The 27,331-nt window shown below is 39.7% G+C and overlaps 1 protein-coding gene across 3 annotated transcripts in view; it reads left to right on the top strand.

The window, feature by feature from the left end:
* Positions 1-27,331, top strand: part of LOC149315094 (autophagy-related protein 2 homolog B-like) — a 66,995-nt gene that overhangs the window by 22,957 nt on the left and 16,707 nt on the right. For 2 of the 3 annotated variants that reach the window (XM_089522480.1, XM_089522478.1), the window contains exons 10-30: positions 197-308; positions 1,141-1,402; positions 1,957-2,107; positions 3,562-3,657; positions 3,999-4,187; positions 6,993-7,266; positions 7,686-7,788; positions 9,545-9,740; positions 11,134-11,276; positions 12,467-12,624; positions 13,524-13,696; positions 13,907-14,057; positions 17,283-17,482; positions 17,900-17,980; positions 19,466-19,572; positions 19,736-19,828; positions 20,566-20,636; positions 23,631-23,707; positions 24,431-24,601; positions 25,032-25,173; positions 27,098-27,300. In XM_089522480.1, the coding sequence (XP_089378606.1) occupies positions 197-308; positions 1,141-1,402; positions 1,957-2,107; positions 3,562-3,657; positions 3,999-4,187; positions 6,993-7,266; positions 7,686-7,788; positions 9,545-9,740; positions 11,134-11,276; positions 12,467-12,624; positions 13,524-13,696; positions 13,907-14,057; positions 17,283-17,482; positions 17,900-17,980; positions 19,466-19,572; positions 19,736-19,828; positions 20,566-20,636; positions 23,631-23,707; positions 24,431-24,601; positions 25,032-25,173; positions 27,098-27,300 (3,153 nt within the window). The remainder of the gene's footprint in view (positions 1-196; positions 309-1,140; positions 1,403-1,956; positions 2,108-3,561; positions 3,658-3,998; positions 4,188-6,992; positions 7,267-7,685; positions 7,789-9,544; positions 9,741-11,133; positions 11,277-12,466; positions 12,625-13,523; positions 13,697-13,906; positions 14,058-17,282; positions 17,483-17,899; positions 17,981-19,465; positions 19,573-19,735; positions 19,829-20,565; positions 20,637-23,630; positions 23,708-24,430; positions 24,602-25,031; positions 25,174-27,097; positions 27,301-27,331) is intronic. The other variant, XM_089522479.1, reaches the window with a different exon arrangement.

Below are 27,331 nucleotides of genomic sequence, written 5' to 3'. Positions count from 1 at the left end.
ATCCATGTAACAGTTACTTTGTCTAACCCACATTTTACAAACTTGTTTGCAAGAATGTCATGGGGAACCTTGTCATGGAGTATAATGTCATGGGGTATAATTGTAAGAATGTGTATAGCAAAAAGATTTTAAATCTAATGTTATGTTGACATGATGTGTTAGCATAAGCATAATTACATGTGTATTTTTATTTTAGCAGCAACCAATGTGGGGAGAGTTTCTTGACCAAAACAAGCAAGAGCCACCACAACTAAGAGGTTTACCATTTACCCCCAGTGTTGTCCATCCAACTCCACTACGAAGGACGTGTAAGTATTTAAAAGTATTTAGAATCTCGTGAAACCCAACAGATAAATTAACATTACACAATAACTTGTTTCTTCTTCGTGGTCTCAGTGACTTTGGTTTAAAACCAAAAGGATTTTGTGAGCATTATACTCAAAGTGGCCATTTAAATTGCAAATCAATATTAATACTGCTCATTCTCTGTGAGGCTGAACAGTCTCTGTCAGTGTTTTGGGCCAGGAAGAGATATTGGTACCAACATGTTAATACCTATTATATTAGCTATATACATAAGGGAGCAGTAATCACTGCCCTCTTCTGTTTAATAATTTATTTGGCCTTTCTTGGCCCATGCTCTTCTTCAGAGGAAGCCAGTTGAAATGTGTGATTGTGTGTGTGTGTATGTACAGAGAAAATGTTTGTGTCCCTCTCTCCATTATTTATTCGAAACAGCCCTGCAAGGTAGATTGCCAGTAGGCTGAGAGAGAGTGACTGGACCAAAGTCACCTAATGAGCCTTGTGCCAGAGTAAAGGCTCACCATCAGCACTGTCTGCGATATTACTCCCTTCTGTTGGTTTCAGTGTCTTGTATCTCATTGACATATGAAACATTTAGCTGGATATATTTCCTTCATATCTGCAAATCTTCCTTATGTAGAGAAGTGTTTTTTTTTTAATTGTAATATTTTGCACTAAATATAAATAAAATGCTTTAATAAATCAAAGTATGATTGATAGTGTGAAACATCTTTAGAGCAATTTTAATAATTACCAATTGTACACTAATTTTTATGGTACTATTGAACGTAAAGACTAAAATACTTTAATCACTATTAATTTTCTATTTTGTTTCAGCTCTTCCATCCAGATCTGTTTCAGTGGATGAATCAAGGCCTGAACTTCTTTTTAGGCTAGCAGTGCGGGCTTTCTCAGTGTCAGTCCTTCATATTGATCCTCTACCACCACCTGAAACATCACTAAATATTAGTCCGCTGACACCCATGGCACAGGATTTTTTTACTAGAATAGAAAAGGTAGATCCAGCTCAGTTTCCAACAGAAGACTTCCTGGCCCTCCGAGAAGTATTTGCAAAGGCTTGTTCACATGACCATCTTAGGTAAAATTTCTTATTCATTGGCCAATGAAACAAACAAAAGCAGGCATTTTGTATGAACTTTTAACAGCTAAACCTAATATAAATAATAATTTTTACTGGGGTGGTATGATTTTGTACACACCAGCAGGCTTAACATTTACGAATAATCAAAACCGTGAATCTGTAGGGATAACTGTACATTTCTTCTCAAAGTTGTTTAGAGATAAAATTAAAATACATTAATAAAACCACAAGAAAACAGTTTCACAACACATGAATTCATCAGACTCCTTTCCACAAGTACTTGTTGTCAAGTAGCATGAATGGGGAACAGTGAATGCAGTTGGAGTAGGTTTTGAGACTTTTGGTTTCCTCTCTCACTGTCCTGTTACTACTTAGAAGATATTAGGTTGCATACAATCCTTTTAAAATGGTGTGTTTTGTAAGATATTTATAAATAACTATTTTTGTTTAAATTTTTATTTTGCTTCAGTTAAATTTGCAGTTAAATTATTAGATAAATTTCAACAGCAAAGTAGTTTATGCATATCTTCTACCTTTGTTTCTCACTGCAGATTTATAGGTACGGGGATCAAAGTGACATATGAACAAAGACAAAAATCAGCCTCCCGTTGTTTGAGTACAGATTTATCTATTGGACAAATGGAACTTCTGGAATGTCTTTTTTCTACAGACTCTCATTCTGAAATACCTCATTATACAGAGGTAAAAATCTGTATAGCTAGTTAATATTAAGAGTCAGTGTGGTGTAGTGGTTTGAATATTGGATTGTCAATTTGGAGACCAGGGCTTAAATCCCCAGTCAGTCATGGAAATCCATTGGATGACTTTGGACAAGTCATACTTTCTCAACCTCAGAGGAAATCAAAGACAACCCTCCCCCCTTTGAACAAATCTTGCCAAGAAAACACCGTAGTAGGTTTGCCTTTGGGTCACCATAAGTTGGAAACAACGTGAAGGCACACAGTAACAAAGTTAATGCACACAATTGAAATATATTGAGAAAATTAACACGCTTAACAGCAGTTTAGTAATATAGTATAGGAATAATTGCTTAATGACTCCTACATCAGTTTAGTAGTGTACAGGTTAAGTGTCCCTTATTTGGAATTTTGAAATCTAAAATCTGACAATATTATACACATGGATGGCTGAGATAGTGACACATTTGCTTTCTATGGTCCAGACATAAATTTAGTTTTATGCACAAAATTATTAAAAATTGTATAATATTACCTTCAATCAATGTGTATAAGATGTGTATGTATATGAAATAAACTGTAAGTGAATTTCAAGTTTAAACTTGGGTCTCATCTCTAAGATATCCCATTATGTATGTGCAGTGTTTCTAAAATCCAAAGTACTTCTGGTCCCAAGCATTTTGCATAAGGAAGATTCAACCTGTGCACACAGAAACAATTGCTTTATGATATAATTGGACTTTTTGACAATTTTACCCATTTGAATTGAACTGAAAGTTTCACTTCAGCATTGGGTATTAGGTTGTGAGACTGAAAACCTTTTTCAGTGTTACAGATCATGTGGGGATGATTTCACAGATTAAAGGCTTTTGTGATCCATACATTCTGCTCCTGCAAGTAGGTAGTCCTTTATGGTCAACCCATATTCTGTTACGAAATGAGCAGTTGGAGGAGAATCTCAGACAAAAAAAAGTTTCCCTTCTCATCTGAAAGTTATATATTTTCATCCATAGTATTTTGACAAGGTGATTCTACAATTATGTTAAAGATGCTGTTATGGCTAAATGAAGTCTCTGGTGCACATTCCAGAGTTACTCCATGATAACCAAGGTTGTCCTACTTGCACTGAGCAGAGCATGGTCAAAAGAATTACAGTTTTTTGCATTAATTTTCTCCCCAACAAATTCCCTGGGGCTCCCTGTTTTCCATATTCAGTTTAGGATGTAAATAGAGGTGGTATCTTGGGGTGGTAATTATACTATTGCAGCACACTTCCATAGCGGGAAATCTCAAAGCTCTGTTTGGTGGATTGACCTACTGCTTGACCAAATATCATCTCATGAGGAAAGAAAATAAAGCGGCCATCTTTCGTAATTAGTAGATTTTTTTTCATAATGTCATCATTGTATCTGCTCTTAATTTTATCAGCTGACAATGTTGCTGTCTTTTTTTTTAAAGCTGCTAAAGTTTAACTCTGATAAAGAAGGAAATGCGTTGCATCCTCTCTCATGTCTTCAGCTCCATTACAAGCACTTGCATAACAAAGGACCTCAGGTAAGAGTTTAAAGTTTTTTTCCTCAGATTTTTGTAGCAAAATAAATATACCTTTTATATGATATTGTATGTTACTTTGCAAAAACAGTGGGATCTATCAGGCACTGACAGAACTCCTCCTGTTTGGAATTAAGGGCGGGGGGGGGTGATATCTTCATGACTGCATTCCCCTATCTGGCCCCAGAAAGCTGCTTGAGAGTCACAACTTTTATGTTGTGTCAAGGGGTAGAGGTGGGAGAGAAAGGGAGGAAAAATTTGTCATGTTGGTGCCAGTGCAGTGTTGGATTTCAACCAGTATTTTACATTTACTACTATAACCTTTGTTATCCTTCTTGTGACAGGGTAGCCAAGGGAGACTGAGCTCAGTTCCACAAAAAGCAGACTTACAAATCAAGCTGAGCCCAGCATTCTGTGAAGTGGATATCAGCATTGTAGACAGACTAAACTCATTGCTTCAACCACAGAAGTTAACCACAGTAGAGATGATGGCATCACATATGTACGCCTCATGCAACAAACACATTAGCTTGGTAAGTAGAGAGTAATACTGCTTTATTTGCAAACTGGTTACTTTATCTGACCAACAGAAAATAGAAAAGATATGGAGAAGGGGGAGGGGAAAATCAGTATTTTGTTCATTAATTTATGCAGGAAAGATCTGATTACCAAACGAGTGGGAAAGTTGTCATTGTGCCTGACATATAGGTGAGGGAGGGGTAGAAGCACAAGAGACATTTACAGTTGTTCCTTATTCTTACAGTCCCAGGTAAGCAGTAAAGCCCGGAAACTGAATGATACCCTAATAGGTGTCAGTACTGTTGTGAATGGTATTTAGTATAATACAGGGTTGGGCAGATTATAGAAAAGTCCTGGTGAGAGCCATCCAACTCATCCAGTACTTGAGCAGGCTATACTTTTGCCTTTCACGCTTACATTTTAAATTTTTGACTTAAAATGCCTCTCCTATCCTCTAGAGGGCACTGGAGCCATTTTGCTGCATCCCCCTGCCCCTACTCTTTTAGGCCTGGGGAAGTTACTTGCAGTTTTAATAAAAGCCTTTCTAAGCTAAAACAGGTCATGGACTCCTGCACACATGGTAAAAAATCCTCAGTCCTCTAAATGTAGAGTTTCCCCAACTTTGGTCCTCAAGTTTTTTTGGATTTCAACTTCCAGAAGTATCAAGCACTTGGCCAACTGCCAGGACTTTTGGGAGCTGAAGTCCAAAGCACCTGGAGGACCAGTGTTTGGGAACTACTACAAGAGGATGCACAGTGTTAATAATAATAATAATAATAATAATAATAATAATAATAAATTTTATTTATAGACCACTGTTCCGCAATGATCATAGCGGTGTACAGTAAAAAAATTGCAATATAATACAAAATACAACGTAACAGTTAAAGGAGGGAGAGGTCTCGTCCTTCAGGCAGTCCCTGATGTTGCTGGGTCTGCCTGATGGCTCCCTCTGAGGCCGAGATGACAGTTGAGGAGGGAGGGGCGTCTTCCTTCAGGCAGTCCCTGATGTTGCTGGGTCTGCCTGATGGCTCCCTCTGAGGCCGAGATGACAGTTGAGGAGGGAGGGGCCTCTTCCTTCAGGCAATAAAAGGCAATACAAAAAATTGGGGAATTACAAGGAGTACAAATGGGCATGGGACTGCCCTGCTTTGCCCATCTCAATTTTAGTGGGTCAAAAATTGTAGCAACCATGTCTAAGCCCACCGGTTTGTGATCAGCCCCAGAACCTTTTTGCACTATTCCTGTGGCAAGAATCAAAGCAGTAATACAACACTCCTGTAAATTCACATAAAAAGGTGTAATTACTAATTTGTAAAGTATAGTACAAGAGATGGTAAGAAAAAGCATGACTTGCTATTGCTCAGCATGCAAAACAGCTGAGATCATATTTTTACATTAATTTTAGCAGCTGATTTTGCGCATGTAACTGTTATCAGAGATACAGGCATCTTTCACTAAAAATACAATATTCCACAGCAGGGGTCGGCAACCCTGGCCTGTGGGCCGTATGCAGCCCGCGGAGGCTGCAGAACCGGCCCCAGCCTGGTCCTGCCGCCACCACCGCAGCCTCCTCCTCTGGGCCTCCAAGCTGCCCTTGGACCTTTAAGGGCGGCGGTGAGGAGGAGGACGAGGCCTGGCTTCATCCTCCTCCTCGCCGCCACCCTTAAAGGGCCAAGGGCAGCTTGGAGGCCCAGAGGCCTCCAGGCTGCCCCCGGCCCTTCTTACGCGGCGGCGGGGGCGGGCAGGACGAGGGCAAGCCTTGTCCTCCTCGCTCCCACTGCTCTTAAAGGGCCGGGGGCAGCCTGGAGGCCTCTTCGCTTCCAAGCTGCCCCTGGCCCTTTAAGAGCAGTGGGGGTGAGGAGGACCAGCCTGGGCCTGCCGCCGTCGCCAAGGCCTCCTCCTCCTCCTGGGCAGCGCGCGGGGCTAGGACAGAGGAGCTCGTCCTCTTTGGCCAGCCAGCCATTGGCCGGCTGGCCAAAGGTGATGGGCTCCTCTTGAGTGCGCCGCCTGGGGGAGGAGGAGGAAGAGGAGGACTTCCACGGGCTCCTTCTAGGCTCATGCAGCCCCAGGCCTCTCCCTCCGGAGAGAGGCCTGGGGCCGAAATGGAGCCCGCGGAAGCGGGCTGCCGCCTCCCTGGGCTCCCCCCAGGGCCCTTGCGGCCCCAGGCCTCTCACTCCGGAGGGAGTCGTGGGGCCGAAAAGGAGCCCACGGAAGCAGCATGTCGCCTCCCTGGGCTCCCCCCAGGGCCCTTGCGGCCCGAGGCCTCCCCCTCTGGAGGGAGGCCTGGAGCCTCAAGAGCTGAAATGGAGCCCACAGAAGCGGCATGCCGCCTCCTGGGCTCCTCAATGGCCCTTGGAGCCCTTTCAGCCGAAGTGAAGGGCCTGGGATGGGTGCCCAAGCCCTTCCCTTCGGCCGAAGGAAGAGACCGAGGAGGAGAGGGCGGGCACACGCCTCCTCCTCCCTGCGGGGCTTTGGTGGAAGCTCCGCCCCCGGCATGTGGCCCCGCCCCGGAGGGTGGAAGCCCCACCCCCGGCTTCGGCTCCCCGAGTTGTCTGAGGGACAGCAACCCGGCCCCCGGCTCAAAAAGGTTGCCTACCCCTGTTGCACAGCGTATATATACCCCCAACTCCTTTCCAGGCAAGCATTCTCTGAAGATGCCAGCCACAGATGCTAGCAAAACATCAGGAAGAAACTCTTCTAGAACATTTCCACATAGGCCGAAAAACCCACAGAAAACTATTCCAAAGTATGTTTCTTTTAATTCATTATCAGAAAATGCAGATGTTTTAAAATAATCCCTTTCTCTCTTTTTTTAGCACAAGGCATTTGCTGAAGTTTTTCTGGATGATTCTCGTACTCCTGCAAACTGCAGAGTTTCAGTTCAAGTGACGGCTCCAGCTTTGAAACTTTCAGTTCGCTTTCCAATACCTGACCTACGATCAGACCCAGAACGAGGACCTTGGTTTAAGAAATCCCTTCAGAAGGAAATTCTTCATTTGGAATTCACAGATACAGAACTTAAAACTGAGTTTACTGGAGGACCAACTCCAGAGCAAGTTAAATTAGAGCTCACTTTTAAAGAGCTATCTGGTAAGAATAAGTATTGTTACATAGCTTTCTTGATCACAGGAAATGTGGGAGAGCTATTAGTAAGATGGAAATTATTTTTTTGTCCATTTCAGGTTACTGTAGGAATATGTTGGCTTTTTTCACAGAGAATGAAGTGTAAACAGCCTCTTACATTATATGATATGTTACCATTTTATATAAATCCTAAGAAGACATTTTTCAGGATTTCAATCTTTAATCGTTAACAATTTGCATTTCTCTTTGAATACATAATCTAAATTAGCTCTTGTGAATAATAGACAATAAAATATGTCATTACTAAGGGCAAAGATTGATAAAATGCTAAATTGGAAATAGTCTGCATCCTGCTTATAATTTTATTATGACTGCACAATTTATCATGTGGATATATAACATAATCTTCTCTGGTTTCACTACAGGATCATTTGAAGAAGGCAAGGATGAACTGGCTTTACAATTTTTTCAGGTTTCCAGTGGTGTAGATGGAGAAATGATTTCATCAGATAACTTTGACTGGCCACGGTAACCAAAGATATTTGGTATCTCCCACCTTCATTCTTAAAAGCTTTGGTATATGATCAGAGATTGCCCATGGTGTTTCTTCTTTATTTAAATACTAGTTACTTAAATTCTTCTACTTGCAAGTCATAGAGTGGAAGTTGTTATAATCTACAGCATTTTGGCAAGAGCAATTAGATTATGCTAGACATTACCTTGGAAAAGCTTGCAAAGGGATATTGTAGGAGCTTTGAAACTAACTGAGATAAAGAAATTGATATCATAAGATTTCCTAGACTTAGGGCTGAAACAGACTGCAGAAATAATCCAGTTTGAAACCACTTTAACTGCCCTGGCTCAGTGCTAGGGACCAGAGCAATCTAACAGAGAAGGCTAAATGTCTTACAAAACTATAGTTCCCACAATTCCCTAGCATTGAGCCAGGGCAGTTAAAGTGGTTTCAAGGTGGATTATTTCTGCAGTCTGTTTCAACCCTTAAGTCTACAAAAGGTGCTACCAATTTCTCTCAGTTCAAAGGTGCAACAATATCTCTTTACATACTGATCTAGGCTAACATGGTTATGTCTTTGAATATTACCTTAGTAAGGCAGTGTTCTGTTTTTGATCAATACAGTGTGCCCGCGTCATACACGGGTGCGCTATATGCGGGTTTGAGCATACGCTCAAACCTGCGAGGGAGCACGTGGGGAGCAAAGGGCGGCGTGTCCCATCTGTATGAATGGGGCGCGCGCCAGCGCATGCACAAGCCCCCATTCATGCGAATGGGCTTGAGCATGCGTGGAATTCGGCTTACCCGGGGAGGACCAGAACAGATCCCCCCACTTGAGCTGAGGGCGCACTGTACTTTCAAAGTAAATGCCACCTCTTTTTCTGTGAATATGATTTCCCATAGATTAAAAGTACCATTATCCCTTTAGAAAACACCAATATGTTGTTTTTACAGTTGTGTGGATGCCAGTTGGAAAACATGTTAAAGGATGAATAGCACTAAGACAATGACAAGTAAAGATTTAAATAGTTGTGAGTAGGTGAATGTCTCAGTGTAGTAAATATACATTAAGATCAAATAATTCACTAAGAATTCACATAAATCCTTACAAAACAGAAATACCCCAAAGGAATGAAATGCAGAGAGAAGCAAAAATAACGCAGTTCATCTGAAGCCAAATGTTGCTTTTTTTCAACCGCCACCAACATTTTTCTGGAACTGCATCATTAGGGTCGAAAACACTGCAGACGTAATTCAGTTTGAGACAGCTTTATGTGCCCTGGCTCAGTGCTAGGGAATCCTGGGAACTGTAGTTTATTGTGGCACCAGAGCTCTGTGACACAGAAAGCTAAATGTCTCAGAAAACTACAGTCCCCAGAATTCTCTAGCATTGAGCTAGGGCACTTAAAGCAATCTCAGACTGGATTATTTCTGCATTGTTTTTTGGACCTAGGTCTACTTTCATTCCCACCATTTGATCAATATGTCTTATTTCTGATTTTGTTATCAGCTGTAATTTAGTTTTGTCAGCAATGCTTTTCTCACTCTGACATTTAAGATTCTCGAATCCTGTCATCTGAAGAAGTTGGCTACTCATGACTGAAATCTTTATTTCTTATTTGAGGGGAAATATGTATATATTTGTGTGTGCCTAAAATAGCTGTTGTATGTCATTTATGGAAACTGTTATAAACTAATTTCATTGCAATGGAATTTATAGAACTGTTCCTGGAATTTAGTCTATATTTCCTTTTCTTGTTTGAATATTAGGATTGTGCTAAAAATAAACCCACTTGCTATACATTCCATTCTGGAAAGGATGGCGCCTGAGGATGAAGAGGAAGTTGATGGTCATTTTCAAGAAGAAGAGGAAGGGGCGTCTCATTCTCTAAAGGATGTGTGTGATTTTAGAAGACCAGAGCCATCTCCCTTTTCCTCTCGTAGGGTCATGTTTGAGAATGAAGAGGTAGGCAAGGACACTATACTTAGGACTCATCGATATAACTGTTGTTTGGGGGATCTGGTACATTGCTACAGTATGTTTGGTTCTTACATTCTTTGTGTGGAATGGCTTTAGCTCAGGCTAGAGCAACTAACTGTAGGTTAAATAAAAAGTACAGGTAGCTCACAGCTTGAGAGTTGCCATAGATTTCTGCTGTTCCATTTTAGAATTACAAGACAAATGCTCTGTATCAACCAATAATGAATTAATGCAGGTTGCATTCTGCTGCCACATACATCTTATTTCTTCATTGAAAGCCCTATTGGGTTTGCTGGCCAGAGGAGAAAGTGTCGGGAGCTTGCCAGGCTTTTTTGCTAGACTTTTTATTTTAAATTGTCCTCTTTCAAAAATAATTGGGTGGAAGGAATTATGCATTAACTACACTAGAATAGTTGAAGCACCTCTTGGATGAACAGAGAAGCTTTGGAGCCAAAGCTTGTTCAGTCTTACCCTGGAACATCCTATTTGAGTGCTTTACATTTGCTGTCACTAGACAAAATAGGGCTGCAAGGGTGGCCATAACCCTTCCTCCACAGATGGATCTCCTCTTTGCCAATGGATTTGTTGGCTCTATCTTACTCTGCCAGCCAGTAGTTTTTACCTTGTTGTGGCCATCCAATAAGCATGCCTTAAAAATGATTTTCATTGTTATGTTCAGTCACAACCAATAATTAACTAATGTAGGTTATCCAGTCTCTGAGTGTTCAGTCTGTGGCAGGGATGGTAAAGGCTTGCCTGTAATCATTGATTATGGTCTACTGGCTGAGACTGATAGGAGATGGAGTCCAACATCTGGAGAGTCGCAGGTTCCACACAAGTGATTTATGTTGATTGGAATGGCCTGTACAACTCATTGAGCCATCAATCTGAATGTAACAAGTCACAAGTAAAGCAACCAGCCTGTCTTCAGTAAATATCCCTGCTTTTCTGCCTGCTAGGAGTGGAAAGGTTTAAGGTGGTTAAGCATTCTGGAAGATTACAGTACATGGCTTAGGTCACAAGTTGTATAGGTGTGCCTTTCTTGGTTAATTCACATGTAGGGGACCTACCAAGGTCTGGATTCTCTAATCTGTTTCTAAATTTTATTGACTAATCTTCATCCAAATAGCCATTTCAGAGTAAGGCTTAGTATCTTTAGACAAAACTGTTTTAGAAGCTTTTAATACATCAAATTTTCCCACTGGTAGAGAGGAGTCCAACAAAACCACTGCTTTGATAAATGGTGGGCTTACTCCAAGGAATACACAGAATGTTTCTTGAATGTGATACATTAAAACTAATTAAGGATTTTGTGTTTTTATTGTGATTCTGATTTAACTGAGGATTTTGTCCACTTGAAATAATGTTCCATTCGTAGATGGTGATGCCAGGAGATGCTGTGGAGATGACAGAGTTTCAGGATAAAGCAATCAGTAACTCTCATTATGTGCTGGAACTTACATTACCAAATGTATATTTAACATTACCAAACAAAAGGTTTTATGAGAAGCTTTACAATAGGCAAGTATAAACATTAGCTTTCATAAATATAATCAGTGGCTTGGATCTCTGAGTTGGTGTAGAAGATTATTTTCACCTGTTACCTTCCTGCAGTCCCTCGTGTCACCCCCGTGTCACCCCATGTAGTTGCCAAGGCATAAGGAGAAGGAGGAACTGAGGCATAAGAGGTTCCTGAACTGAGCTTCCTAAATTATGAAAACAACAATATTTTTTGGTCACTCTGTTGGCTTTTTATAAGTATTGAGCCACCTGTAGCACTGGAGAGAACCACTCAGTCATTCTGGCATACTCCATGTAGTTTTTAATTCTTTAATTTAAAAAAAAGTCTCCTCGCCATTGGAACCCCACCCACTGTGACATACTTCTTGTGAAACACTATGACTTAGAAAGTATGCTCTTGATATTACAGTGGGGCTCACTTCATTGAAAAATAGTTTTGGACATTTCGCTGAAGATGCACTGTCCTGTATATACCACAGTGTATTATGAACAATAAATGCACCTTATCATTCATTTAAAAACTGTATGAATACACAGTCATTGACAATGTTATTTAGTATTAAGCTTTGTATTTTTAGATGAATGTGTGGTCTAGACTTTCAAACAATACAATTACTGTACAACTTTTCAATAGCACTTCACGTGTCATGGCTGCATCCTGTACAGAATCCTAGGATTTGTATTTTAGGGGAGGCACTAGAGTTCTCTACTAGCACTAGAGAATTTTGAAATTAAAATCTGGGGATTCCATAGAATGGAGCCATTGCAGTTAAAATAGTATCAAAGAGACTTAATCTTAGTTTTGTATCCAGAATTGCACAAAATTGTTTGGTACCCCAGAAGAAACGAGGTGGTTTTCCCCTTCCCACCTACAATTGGATTCAGCACTCAAAATCTACTCTGTAGCATTGGAAGACTGCTCCCTCAAATAGTGTGATGTAGAGGTTTGCAGGGGTAAGGAGAAGTTTGGCAAAAATAATCGTATCTGCCCTGTCCCCTTTCTTTAGTGGGAAGCCTCCACTGGATCCCATTAATTCTGCTGAGGGAGGGAAGTCTTGTTCCAAGCTAATAATTCTAGCTCATTATTAATGCATTTTTCAGAATCATTGACTTGGCCTTACTCTTACTGTTATAGTTATTTCCAAGTTCTGCATGTTCAGAAAACTAATATATCTTTCCTTTCTCTGTAGGATCAGTAATGATCTGTTACTGTGGGAACCCACAGCTCCATCTCCTGTAGAAACATTTGAAAATATTTCTTATGGTGTTGGACTTTCAGTAGCAAGCCAACTGATAAATACATTTAGTAAAGATAGTTTTAGCCAATTCAAATCTACCATTCACTATGGTAACGTACTACATATGCTTTCTAAAATTGTTTTAAAATTAAGAGTCTTAAGTATTTGGTGATGTATGAATGTGATATTATTTGTAATGTAGATGTAACTGATGAATTGATAAATGGAAAACCTATGCATAAAGGGAACCTATACATAAAATCATATACATATTGTAACAACCCCCCAAATTTTATAATTATATATTTACAAATTATTTACAAAATATTTACAAATATTTATATACCACTTAAATTTGAAAAATTCCTGGTACTATATATCATTGGGCTAGTTAGACAGAAAAAAAAGATGAAGGGGAAACATGATGGAGGTGTACAAAATTATGCAGGGTATGGAGAAAATAGTGAGAAGGTTTTCTTCCTCTTTCATAATACTAGAACCTGGAGTCATACACTGAGCCTAATGGCATGAGGTAAAATTAAGTTCTTCTTTACACAGTGCATATTTAAAATACATGAATATTTTGCCACAGAATGCAGTGATGGTTGAGAACCTGGATTTCTTAAAAAGAGGACTGGATAAAGTAATGGAGAATGGTACCATCAATGACTGCTAGTCAGGATAGCTGCATATCACTTCCAGTATTAGAAGCAATATGCTTCTGTGTATTAGTTGCCAGGAGGCATGAGATGGGGAGGGGGGAAAGTTGCATTTCTATTGCATGGGCAGTTAATTGGCCACTGTGTGAACAGAGCATTGAACTAGATTGGTCTGATTCAGCAAGGCTCTTCTTACATTCTTATAGGTTACTTATTCTCCTAAAGGAAAAGCTGAAATTTGATTTAACAAATAAAATAATTCAGTGCTTTTAATAATGTTTGAACCATGTAATATTGATTTCCTTTAATACTCTATCTATACATGGTTCATTATTTAATTTCTCTTACAGATGATGAGAGTGGGTCTGAGGAGGAAACACTGCAGTATTATTCTACTCTTGATCCAAACTACAGTTCACGGAGAAAGAAAAAAGTTGAATCCCAAAATAGGAACACACAGAACTTTCTCTCAGTTCTTTTTAATGTTAATCATGGATTGATATCAATATTCACAGATATCAAGGTGAGACTTTTGTATGTATAGCCTGAACTAGAATTCTTGTGTGTGTGTTATAGTTTGAAAGTTATGTTCATTGGTTTTAAGGGCAGGGATTGATTTTAGCTACACAGTGCATTAAGCAGATATATGTTTTCAGAAATAGTATAATCTCTGTCTGTACTCTATGTACTAAATGTACACAGTGCTTATATATCTTTCTGATTATTTCTCCAGCAGGATGATGGGAGTGTGTTTGAAGACAAACATGGAGAATTTTGGTTTGAATTCAATAGTGGTACTTTGTTCTGTGTGACAAAGTATGAAGGCTTTGAAGACAAGCATTATATTTGTCTCCATTCTAGTAGTCTTAGTTTATATCATCAAGGTATGGAACAGACACATCAATAGATATATACATGTGTTCAGATGTATGAAAAGGTGGGTGGTGCAGAAGAATATAATGTGTGCCTTTCCCAAGAATCCTGACAAGTGTTTGGAAAGTTTAATTTTTAGAAGTACTGTACTTTGTTCCTGTTACTCATACAGTGTTTAGGCAAGTGATTTATTTCACCATTACTTATTATGGGGTTTAAAATACTGCTAATTGTGTTATTCTTTACTCTTCCATTTCTTTTGTTACTTAAAAAATACACTCAGAAATTATGTAACGTTGTATAAAAATTGAAATAATTCTGTCAAAATGAGTGAAAATAATAATAATAATAATTATTATTATTAACCTTGATTAAGGTAACTAGAAAATGTTACTGGTTGCAGCAGTAAAATACCTTCATTATCTCTCTTAGCTTCATTGCATCCTTGTTACTAAAATGTAACTTGCTAATCTTTCTTTTTATTTATTTTATTTATTTTTAATAATTTTTATTAATTTTAAAACTACTTATTACTTAGAGTTATTTGCAATACAGTAACAATTAATTAAATAAATAAATATTACATACATCTTCTTGAAAATTGGTTTCTTTTGCAATTACAATATTTTTACTGCAATCCATACATCCTTGCATCTTTTCCGGTATAAGGCATTTTCTCGTTGAGATTCGGTCAATCCTATACATATCCTATATACATATATATTTATTTATTACTCTTCATTTCCAACCTATTAATGATATATTCAGACTTAGCCTTCTAATTTCCAATATTTTTTCAGAAAGTCGTCTACTATATTCCAATTTTTAACCTCCTCTTTTTTTTCCTTTAGTATCATAGTTAATCTGTCCATTTCTTTTAGATCCATTATTTTTTTTAACCATTCTTCTGTGTCTGGGACATTTTCCTTTTTCCAATATTTTGCTAGTAATATTCTGGCTGCTGTAACAAAGTAGAGCATGATTTTCCAGTATTTTTTTTCTATTGAATTTCCCATGAAGGCAGTCATGTTTAGTAAGTAAAGTTCTGGGGTCATGGGGAATTTTCTTTTGAACATTCTTTGTATGAGCTGGTGAATTTCCTTCCAGTAATTTTTAATTTTTGAACAGCCCCACCACATATGATAGTATGAACCCCTTTCTGTCCCACATTTCCAGCATTTATCATTGCCTAATTTATAAATTTTGGCTATTTTAACAGGTGTAAAATACCATCTATTGGCTACCTTCACATAATCTTTCTATATAGCATAGCATTTTGTATTTCTATCCACTTCATACTGAAATGAGTAGTCTCTAAGTAGTTTACAATGTGTAACCTAATTGCCTGCAACAAGCTGGATATTTTTTTTGTGGGGTTTTCGGGCTATGTGGCCATGTTCTAGAAGAGTTTCTTCCTGACGTTTCGCCAGCATCTGTGGCTAACATCTTCAGAGAATGCTTGCCTGGAAAAAGTTGGGTGTATGTGTGTGTGTGTGTGTGTGTGTACACACGCGCGCGCGCACACACACACACACACACACTGTGTGGGCCTGGGAATGCAGGAGTGATTTGCATGTGTATTGTTCTGTTGCTGATGGCTGGATACTCATTTTAGCAACCTACAGAAGGATGCAAGACTGAGTCAACCCTGGAGCCCTGGGATTAAACTCACAACCTTGTGGTTGCAACATTAGCTGCAGTACTGGCATTTAACCACTGTACCACCGGGGCTCCTTATATAACAGATTGCTTGCTATCAAGAAGTAGTTTGAGGTTTACTGGTGTACCACCTGGAGTGCTACAAAATTGGTATCACCTTGGTACTGTCTTTATTGTTGTGATACTATCCTTTGAAGTCCCGAGTTTTGTATTTCCATGAGATACTGTCATGAGGAAGCTTTTGCCAGTATCCTCTAATTCTGTAGTTCAAGGTAGTACACTAGAAAATTCTAAGCATTTCACCAAATTCAAAACCACAGGATTCCATAGGATGGAGCCAAGGCAGTTAGTTCTGTTGAAGTGCTCTAATTGTGCAGCGTGATTACACTCCTGCTTATTGTGGTGCCTTGGTTAAACTTCACTCCATGAACTTAGCACTTTCCTCAGTCATCTGGTGACAGTTCTGTTGTTAGATTCATGTTTCAATAGCATGAAACTAAAATTACTAAATGTTTTAAAGTACTTGCTCACCTTACAACTCAAATTGGAACTCCAGCACATGAATGTATTCAGGGGAGATAGTATTTTCATATGGATATAAATCCAAAATTATTATAATCTACCCAGTACAACCCCTCCACATGCAGGTTTGACTAGCATATGGAAACCATTCTGGATTTCCCCTCATTATATGTATTCGTGTCTGGATAATTATTGCAGGTACATCCACAGCTTCAAAGCCATCTCTTAACCATTTGGATGATGAGAAGATAGCCCTGGGTGATGCTGGACATTTGTTGTAGCCCTTTTAGAACAGAACATCAACTAAACTGCATTGCTTTCAGCTTCTCAGAATAGTTTTTTCTCCCTAGTTCCTTTGGATAAGATGTTTAGGAAAATGAAGGATTGTTTACTGACAAGTTTTGACATTTACTAGATAAATAGTTTTTAGGAATCTAAAAGACTTCTCATTTAGACCTCCGTAGGCTGCAAACAAGCTGGAGTGTGTCCAAAGGAGAGCCACCAAAATGTTGAAGTGTCTGAAAACAATGCCTGATGAGGAAAAACTTAGGGAGCTGGGTATGTTTGCCTGGAAAAGAGACAGTTAAGAGGCGATATGATAACCCTGTTTATGTATTTGAAGGGGTATCGTATTGAAGATAGATAGAGCAAGCTTGTTTTCTGCTGCTCCAGAAACTAGAACATGGAACAATGGGTGCAGTCTACAGGAACAGAGATTCCAGCTCAACTTTAGGAGGAATTTCCTAACAGTAAGAGCTGTTTGACAGTGGAACAAACTCCCTCAGAGTGTGGTGGTGGAGTCTCCTTCGTTGGAGGTCTTTAAGCAGAGGCTAGATGGCCATCTGTCAGGGATGCTTTGATTGTGAGTTCCTACATGGCAGGGGGGTTGGACTGAATGACCCTTGTGGTCTCTTTCAACTTTGTGATACTATAATTTACTCCTGGCAGGAATTAATTTCTGAATATAAAGGAAACTTGCAGCAATTTTACTGTAAAATAATACATGTTCTTTTCAGTTTGAAAGTTACTTAAATGAATGTTACATTTTTCAACAGGTTTAGTTGAAGGAATTGTGCCTCCATCTGAAATAAGGCTGCCCAGTACAACACATCCTCATTGGTTAGAACCTACTATTTATTTTTCGGAGGAAGAAAGTCTTAGCAGAGCTCCTTCAGATGGTGTGGGAGTAGATTGCTTAAGCATGTTGTCTGTTGCAGTTAAAATACAGTCAAATAAAACAGAGACAAATACAAAGGTTTGTATTTTTTAAAAAAATGTATAAGGACATTGCATGGCACTGAAATAGTTCTGATTGATCTGTATCTTCTAAAACTGCATGGAGACCTTTATAACACTTCCAGAAATATATTTTAGGATGCCTTTAAGAGGGTCCTCCCCAGGCTGCCTACAAGTTGAATTACGCAAACCAATAAAATTAAATAAAAACAGTGATTACAAATAAAACAAAGAGTCACAAATTAAGAAAAAGAAAGCAAATATCAGTGGACTCTCAAAGTTTATTTCTGTAAAGAAGGGGTCTGTCTAATTGCCAGAGAAAATTCATTCCAGAGATGCAGGCCTTAATCAAAAAGGCATCTTCCTTATATTTATTAACCTAACCACCCTTAGCATCCCAAAACATCTAACTAGACGAACATACTTGGTTTTGCAGGAGTTTTTAGTTGCTGTTGGGCTAAGAGGAGCCACTCTGCAGCACAGAGTACTTCCTTCAGGTTTAAGCTGGCACGAGCAGGTATGTAAATATGCTAAATGTTGTTTTTGTTTCTTATCTCTTCCTGTGATAGTAGATGGTGAGTAGAGATGTGATTTGAGGCAAAATGGGGAGTAAAAAGAGGGAGGCACTCTGGGGTTTGTAGCAATAGGGAAATCAATACAGTCAGGCTTCTGTATCCATCGAATCTTTATCCGCAGATTCAACCATCCACAGCGAAAATAATTTTTAAAAAATGAATTCCAAAAAGCAAACCTTGATTTTGCCATTTATGTAAGGGACACCATTTTACTATGCCATTGTATTTAGTGGGACTTGAGCATCCACAGATTTTGTATCCATGGGGGGTGGGGGATGGGTCTTGAAACCAAACCCCAGCAGATACCAAGGGCCCATGTAGATTTCAGAGCTCCATAAAAATGATGAGAGTTGAATAAAATTGATGGCAATGTTCCATAAAGCTGGCTAGGATGCTCACTAGCTCTGAAGTGCTGTCAGTTGTAAAAGAAAAGTAGAAAATTATATACTGTATAATAGAGTGGAGGTTGGCCTGTAATACCTTGCTTGTGGAGAATGTATGGATGGACATTTAGGCAGGAATGCCTCTGTTAGGAAAAGGGATGCTCCGTAATGCTCCAGTACAAATCAAATTTGCATATTATAAGACAATTGCCCCAGACAAGCAGGGGCACCTTTTAGGCAGACGTCTGCTTCCAAATGACCCACAAAAATCCTTTTGTTGGATTGAGATTACATGTACTGAAGCAAACAGATCACTGATTCTTCTCCCATCCTTTTTTAAGACTGGAAATTAATACTGTCATGCCTTGGATCTTTCAACAGATGGCACGATAGTGAGCTCAGCCAGATTTATTTCTAAAATATTTTCTGAGTTAGTAATTGCCTTCCCCTCAGTCTTGTAATTTAAAATGTAAATATTTTGACCTAAATCCATTGAGAGATATCCATTGACTGAGCTTCTTCTGTCAGCAGAATTAGGAGTGGGGCAATTTCTTCTTCCAGCTGCAGCCCTCCCATCCAAAAACCTGTTCCACATAATTGGGAAAAACCACAACAGTGTTTGAGTGGGTTTGAGAGAGAAAGAGAAATGTGGGCTTTTGTATTTTAAGGGTCAAAAGAATGATTAAAACTATAAATTAAGACCCACACTCAAATTTGTTTTCTTAAAGATAAGTTGAAATAAAGCAAAGGTCTTAGGTGTCATTTAACTTTGTCAAATTACATGTCCTTTGTTCTCATCATACCTTGTCTTCATTTCCTAAAAGTGTAAAAATTAGCAATGCATAATGTTTCTTATCAGCAATCTAGAGAAGCATACGTCACCAGAAGAAAGAGTTAGATCCATTGACAAATGAGCAAAATAACATCTTTACAATAAAACTATCTGTCACTTTTCCTTTTTGTGACATGTGAATGACTGAATGTTGATGTTGCTTTACTTGATTAGAGTACAGCGGACCTATTTTTATACTTCTGTAATTGTAGATTTTGTATTTTTTGAACATTTCTGATGAGCCTGTCTTGGGATATAATCCTCCAGCCTCTGTTACAACATTTCACATCCATCTCTGGAGTTGTGCTCTGAATTATAGGTAAGTTAAAACCATCAAGTATATAAATTAACCTCATGATGACAATTTTTTCCTCAAATCTTTGCTTTCCACTTCAGCATGTTAAAGTTTATTGATGTTGACTTGACATTCTGAAAAAGAAAAATGATGCAACTAATATTTTTGTATTTGGGATTTTTGGCAGGCCTTTGTTTTTGCCAACTAGATCAGTTCTTACGGTTGAAACATTTAGCATCTCAAGTAGTGTGGCGCTGGATAAGTCATCTTCTACTCTCAGGTAAAATTTTAAGAAATGCACAAAATGCTGACTTAAATCTCACTTAATTGTTCTTATGTCACCTCTGAGGAGGAGATGATGATGATGATGATGATGATGATGATGATGATGATGATGATATAGTTATACACTGGTTCCCGCCACCTCAAACTGAGTTTTAAGGTACCTTACAAATAAAAGCAAATACAGTATTAGTAAAACATTAGAATATCAACATTAAAATGAAATAAAGTATTAAAATTACCTTAAGACCTACAGTATCCTCTTAATATTGATAGTTGGGAAACCCCGTGAGATTCTCCCCACCTCAGTAGAGTGCTTTTTGAGATTAATCCTTTTCACAGTTTCCCTGGACAAATAGAATAGTCACTCAGAGGACATACCATGAAACTTGAGACTTGCTCACGTTATTATAATTTCTTTGTCCTAAACCATTTTTAAAGATTTCTACCATATAATGGATAATACTTCCTTCCATTATATGTAGCTTTTCTAACAAAATGAGAAGCACATGTAAATCATGCTTTCACTATGTGAAAATGAAATCCTCAAACCTTAACCTGGAGCCATCATGTTTGCCTTTCCCAACATCAATACATTCATTAGTACTGAATCATTAGTACCTATTGTGATTCAGAAAAGGATAATCAGATATAGCCTCCATTCTGATGGATTAGTGCTAGATTTTACTTGTGTACTAACACAACTCTTCCGTCTTTTGAACATCTTTGTCATAGAATAATCTTGGATGAGGCTGCTTTGCATTTGTCTGACAAATGTAATGCTGTTACAGTGAACCTCCAAAGAGGTGAGTGTGTTTTCAGTTTTGAAAGGGTTACAAAATAATTCATGAAAATATTGAAAAGTGTGACACATTTTTAAGCAAATATAGTTGTTCAATTAATTGGACCTGATGCGGGAAAAGATGCTTTTGTAGTCCTTTATGTTACAGATACACATGCTTCAATTGTCATCATGCTTTTAACAAAATGAGGAGTTCTTGCTTAGAACTGTGACCCTCCCAGTGTTGTTGAGCTATAACTCAGTTATCCCTCACCACTGGAAACATTATTTTATATGGAAAGCCACATGCTTTCCACCATTGATTTATTGGTAAGCGTCCATAAAGTTGACCACATTTGTATATAAATCCTATACAAAAGCCTGGGTTATCATCCCTCAAATGTATTGTTTTAATAACATTGTTTTAATAAAACAGTTATCATTGTTACTTTATTTCATTTCCTATTTTCAGTAGATAAAAAAGAATTTGAATCTAAAACTACAATCTTAATGCTAAAACAGTTTCAGATCATGCAGGCTCTTGGCATATATGCAGAAGGCTGTGGGAAAGATTAGTTTAAAGCTGAAACTATTTGTATGGCTAAGTAAAATAGCCATCATGTTTCCCATTACTGTGTATGAATGTGAGAGTGGAAAGTGAAGAAAGCTGATAAAAAGAAAATGATCTCATTTTAGATGTGGTGCTAGAGAAGAGTGCTAAGAGGATATAGTAATAATAATAATAATAATAATAATACGTTTTATTTATAGACCGCTATTCCGCAATGATCATAGCGGTGTACAGTGAAAATTGAATACAATACAAATATAATGTGACAAAGCAGGGAGAAGTCTCGTCCTTCAGACAGTCCCTGATGTTGCTGGGTCTGCCTGATGGCTCCCTCTGAGGCCGAGATGACAGTTGAGGAGGGAGGGGCCTCTTCCTTCAGGCAGTCCCTGATGTTGCTGGTCTGCCTGATGGCTCCCTCTGAGGCCGAGATGACAGTTGAGGAGGGAGGGGCCTCTTCCTTCAGGCAGTCCAAGATGTTGCTGGTCTGCCTGATGGCTCCCTCTGAGGCCGAGATGACAGTTGAGGAGGGAGGGGCCTCTTCCTTCAGACAGTCCCTGATGTTGCTGGGTCTGCCTGATGGCTCCCTCTGAGGCCGAGATGACAGTTGAGGAGGGAGGGGCCTCTTCCTTCAGGCAGTCCCTGATGTTGCTGGGTCTGCCTGATGGCTCCCTCTGAGGCCGAGATGACAGTTGAGGAGGGAGGGGCCTCTTCCTTCAGGCAGTCCCTGATGTTGCTGGGTCTGCCTGATGGCTCCCTCTGAGGCCGAGATGACAGTTGAGGAGGGAGGGGCCTCTTCCTTCAGGCAGTCCAAGATGTTGCTGGTCTGCCTGATGGCTCCCTCTGAGGCCGAGATGACAGTTGAGGAGGGAGGGGCCTCTTCCTTCAGACAGTCCCTGATGTTGCTGGTCTGCCTGATGGCTCCCTCTGAGGCCGAGATGACAGTTGAGGAGGGAGGGGCCTCTTCCTTCAGGCAGTCCAAGATGTTGCTGGTCTGCCTGATGGCTCCCTCTGAGGCCGAGATGACAGTTGAGGAGGGAGGGGCCTCTTCCTTCAGGCAGTCCAAGATGTTGCTGGTCTGCCTGATGGCTCCCTCTGAGGCCGAGATGACAGTTGAGGAGGGAGGGGCCTCTTCCTTCAGACAGACCCTGATGTTGCTGGTCTGCCTGATGGCTCCCTCTGAGGCCGAGATGACAGTTGAGGAGGGAGGGGCCTCTTCCTTCAGGCAGTCCAAGATGTTGCTGGTCTGCCTGATGGCTCCCTCTGAGGCCGAGATGACAGTTGAGGAGGGAGGGGCCTCTTCCTTCAGGCAGTCCAAGATGTTGCTGGTCTGCCTGATGGCTCCCTCTGAGGCCGAGATGACAGTTGAGGAGGGAGGGGCCTCTTCCTTCAGGCAGTCCCTGATGTTGCTGGTCTGCCTGATGGCTCCCTCTGAGGCCGAGATGACAGTTGAGGAGGGAGGGGCCTGTTCCTTCAGGCAGTCCAGGATGTTGCTGGTCTGCCTGATGGCTCCCTCTGAGGCCGAGATGACAGTTGAGGAGGGAGGGGCCTCTTCCTTCAGGCAGTCCCTGATGTTGCTGGGTCTGCCTGATGGCTCCCTCTGAGGCCGAGATGACAGTTGAGGAGGGAGGGGCCTCTTCCTTCAGGCAGTCCCTGATGTTGCTGGGTCTGCCTGATGGCTCCCTCTGAGGCCGAGATGACAGTTGAGGAGGGAGGGGCCTCTTCCTTCAGGCAGTCCAAGATGTTGCTGGTCTGCCTGTTGGCTCCCTCAACAAAAAGCAAAAAGACAAATGGATCCAAGAACAGATCAAACCTAAACTCTCTTTGGAAGCCAAGATGGCTAAATTAAGGTTGTCATAATTCATCCATATCATGAGAAGAGATGACTCACTAGAAAATTAGCTTACTTGCTAATTAGCTTACTTGCTGTTCACCGCTATGATCTTTGGAATAGCGGTATATAAATAAAACAAAAAAAAATACATTAATGTTAGGAAAGGTGGAGGGCAGTAGAAAGAGAGGAAGATCACATACCAGATGGATAGACTCAAATCAAGAAGGCCATGGCCATGACTCTGCAGAACTTGAGCAGGCAGTTGAGGACAGGGGGGCATGGGGGCGTCTCTTTCACGGGGTAACCATGACAGGTTAACTGAGAAACTAAATAGCATTCAAAAGTATCAGTGGATGCAAGTCCACTTGCACGGTGAAGTTTTCACCTTTTTTCTTCTCCTCTGAAGCAATCCAGATATTTGTTCTGGAGGATTTCTGAGCCTTCTAAATCAGGGTGAGCAGGGACAGGGAGAAATATATCTCTCCCTTTAGTCAGTAATACTGACTAAAGCAGTTTGATTAATGAAAAAAAAATCAACGGATTCCATCCATTAACTTGCTTTTAAAAGATGGTTAGTATTTAAGTAATTTAGTAAATGATTACTTTATTGTCTTTAGATTATGTTCGAGTTATGGACATGGGACTTCTTGAACTTACCATAAAGGCAGTGAAACCTGGATCTGATGGGGAAAGAGTAAGGATTTAAATTAAAATAATACATAAAAACTAGATTATGCATGGTTAATGTCTTCATTTTTGTTTTAAGTCACATTAAAAACAAAGATTTGCTTTTGAGCATATGCGGAGTGTGTGTGTGTGTGTGTGTTTCCATTCAATTTCATGGATTAGTTTCCAAATGAATGGGCGAAGCATTACAGTGAAGCTTAATTTTGGTAGATTTGGAAATTACTTGAGCTCTTAAACATAGGCTGTTAGTGACATGTTGATCTGCATATTGAAATTTTTGGCTGTTGCAGAAGGAGGAATTCACCACCTCACCTAACTTGCACAACTACAAAACTCTTTACAAGACTCACTCTCTTCCTGTACTACTCTGTTTAGTGGTCCGTGGGGGATGTTAGAGAAGTGTCTGCCCGTGTACCTATAATGATACAGAAAATAACAAAGGCATCCTCTTGGATTCCCTGGTGGTCTTCTGGAGGTCCTGGAAGATGATGTCTTTGTGTGCCTCCATGCCACCTTCTCTGATGCCACTCACTCTCTACCAGCCAGTAAAGTTGGGGGGGGGGCAGACTGCTGCAGGGGAAAAGTGAGTTCTGTAGGAGAGGAGAGGGGAGGTATATTGTTGTTCCAGTGGGGCTGAACATTGCAGTGTGTCTCCTGGTGCAGGGTTTTCAAGTCAACACGCACTTTATCGTATAATCTAAACTTTTTTTTCGTGTGTGTGTGTGTGTAGAGCAAGCCACGTTTTGAACTACATTGTTCCAGCGATGTAATCCACATTCGAACGTGTTCAGATTCTTGTGCTGCATTAATGAATCTTATCCAGTATATTGCCAGTTACGGTGATTTGAATCCACCTGCTAAGGTTGAGACTGCTCCTGGAGTCACCAAACAAAATGCAAAGGTATGGGATGGTATCTTTGCCAAGCCCACTTTTATCTTCACTTTTTTGTGGCTTAGCTTTATCCATGAAAATTGTTACATCGTACAGAGGGGGGGGGGGGGTTGTATGTTGCATGGTTTTAATCTATTAAGAATATATCTTTGGATGAAGGAAATGGAATAATTGACTTCATGTTTTGTTGTAGCCTGTTCTCTAGTTCTTTCTGCTGCTTTTCTCAAAATCTGTGTCTGTTTGAATACATATTTAATGATGTTTCTGCTTCTGTTTGCTGCCAGTATATGTCTCACTTAAACCACTGTTACAAACCTTTATAATTCCAGCCTGAGATTTGCTCTGTAGTCATGTGTGGACTGGACTGTTTGAAATATTATTTCCCTAACAGAAAAAGCATAGGGATTCAACAAAATAAGCAAACACTTTTGTGTTTTAGGCAGATGTTTCCAGTCGACCATCTTCCCAAGGGCCAGTTCTTGCAGAAGCTGACCAACAGATTTTACAGGATTTGATGAGTGATGCTATGGAAGAAATTGAAATCCAACAGCTTACCTCCCCCACTAAACCGCAAGCTAATGGTAGATCTTTCAAGATGTCTCCTGTTTCTAAACAACTACCATTTAAATACAATAATTTGTATAAGTCTGCTTTATTTTTTAATACAGTGCATTATGTTTATACCATGCATGTACAATTTAGATGGCTGCTATTGTTGGAGAAAAATATTAACTACTTGCATAAATACTACTTATATGGTTTTTCAACCTTCGAATGTTTTGGCCTACAACTCTTCTAATTTTTGACATTTGGTTGGCTGGGGCTTGTAAACGTTGTTCAAGAGAACTGGAGAACATCAAGTTGTGGAATGTTAGTCTGTGTATTTAAAATATTGATATTATATGTTTCTTTTGGAGAGCTCAGTATTCAAAACACAATACAGCAAATTAGTTTCAATGAGTTATACTAGCCAAAGGCCATGACAGATATGGAGCATGTGTCAGTGTGTAACAAAAATGACAGAAAAGTAAATGACACGCAGTTCAAAATTTAAAGAAAATCCTGTTGATGAACAGTGACACTTATTATGGAACCAGTTAGTCAATCAAATGCCTGGTGGAACAGATTGTTACACTGAATTGGAAAGACCACCAAAGAGGGAATGAGATTGTTCTGTCTAGAAAGGAAGTTGCAAAACTCAGGTATAGGGACTGAAAAGACCCTTTTGCATGCCGCAGACAAATGCAGTTCACAAGCTGATGGTGGTCTTCCCTAGATCCTCTTAATGAATAGAACAAACTCTTATGGGAAAAGACAGCATTCAAGGTGCTTCATTTTTCTATTAGAGCAGCATGTCATATTAATTTCCCAAGAGCTGCTGAAAAGTTTATAATTTTATGAATCAGGAGCAAAGTAAATTAACACAATACAGATTTGACACAACAATTCTGTCTGAGAGGTTAAGGAAGAATATCAGGGCAGCATACCATAAAACCTTTCTGACTAATTTAAGCTAAAAAAAATATTTTTAAAGACTAAAAGCAAAATAAACATGTTCACAAGCTAAACAGACAGTAAAACTGGTTAAAATAGTTTAAAACCATTTAAAACCATGTACATGTGAGGATTTGGGTAAAACCATTTAGGCCCCAAAGGCTTTAATGAGCAGCAACATTTTCACTTGGTGCTGGAATGAAAGCAGTGTTGGCACCAGTTGGGCCTCCAAAGAGAGACTATTCCATAACTAGGGTACCATAGCAGAGAAGGTACTGTCCCATGTCATCCCATAGCATATTGCCCTGACTGATGCAATAAATGGCAGTTCCCCTCCAGCAGATCTCAATTCTTGTTTCTCTCACTTGTGAGAGAAGGTCAGAACCTTTTACCTCTATTACCGATTAACTGTGCTTTAGTGTGTCATATGAATCAGGAAAAACAGGTTAATCTTAACTAGGATTTGTTGGAAACAAACCAATTGCTTGTATGGAGCTAGCTTGTTTCAAATAATGATAGTAAAGGTTAACCACGATGTAGACCAGGGTGGGGAAGAATTCACTTTGAGATTGTATGTAGCCCCTAGGGTATTTTTGTGACTTTGCTCTCTCCAGGCTCACCTATTTTTATTTTCCTGATGGAGCACCTTTTAAATAACTGTCAACTCCTTCTCCCCTCGGCACTATTTAACACAAAAATACCAGTTTTTCAAACGAGAACTGTACTTCTGTCCACTTCTAATTTGGTTTTTTAAAGGTTTGGCACCCATTTTTAGCAGGCAGTGCAGCCTCTCTAGCAATGCAGGGGCAGAAAAATGGCCCCTAGACACAGTATAAATGTTTCCCCATGGCCTTTGCATAAAATGCTAAACTCTAGTTAATCTAATGCAGAAGTGAAAACTTCCAGTCTTCTCATGGCTGACTGATTAATTATGTGCAAATGCAGCCAATGTGCATTAATGCTTTTAGGTTTCATGTAAATATTTCTTAGGGTATTTTTTGCATCTCTTAGGAATTTTGGATGAAAAGGCTCAAACACCAGCACCAGCTTGCTCAGATCTTTTCCTTTTTCCTGATGAAAGTGGGAATATCTCCCAAGACTCAAGCCCCACATATACATCATTCACTCCAAATATGATTAGTGAAGCTATAGGAGACATTCCTTCTGAAAATGATGACTTCTGCATTCTTTTTGCACCCAAACCTGTTGTCTCGGTAAGAAACTTTTAATGTAATTAAGGTAATT

Source organism: Sceloporus occidentalis, unplaced genomic scaffold (assembly GCF_023333645.1).
Source record: "Sceloporus occidentalis isolate IW3139 unplaced genomic scaffold, rSceOcc1.0.p SCAF_4, whole genome shotgun sequence".
NCBI lineage: Eukaryota > Metazoa > Chordata > Lepidosauria > Squamata > Phrynosomatidae > Sceloporus > Sceloporus occidentalis.
The sequence above is the reverse complement of the archived record's forward strand: the minus strand, read 5'-3'. Positions and strand labels throughout refer to the sequence as shown.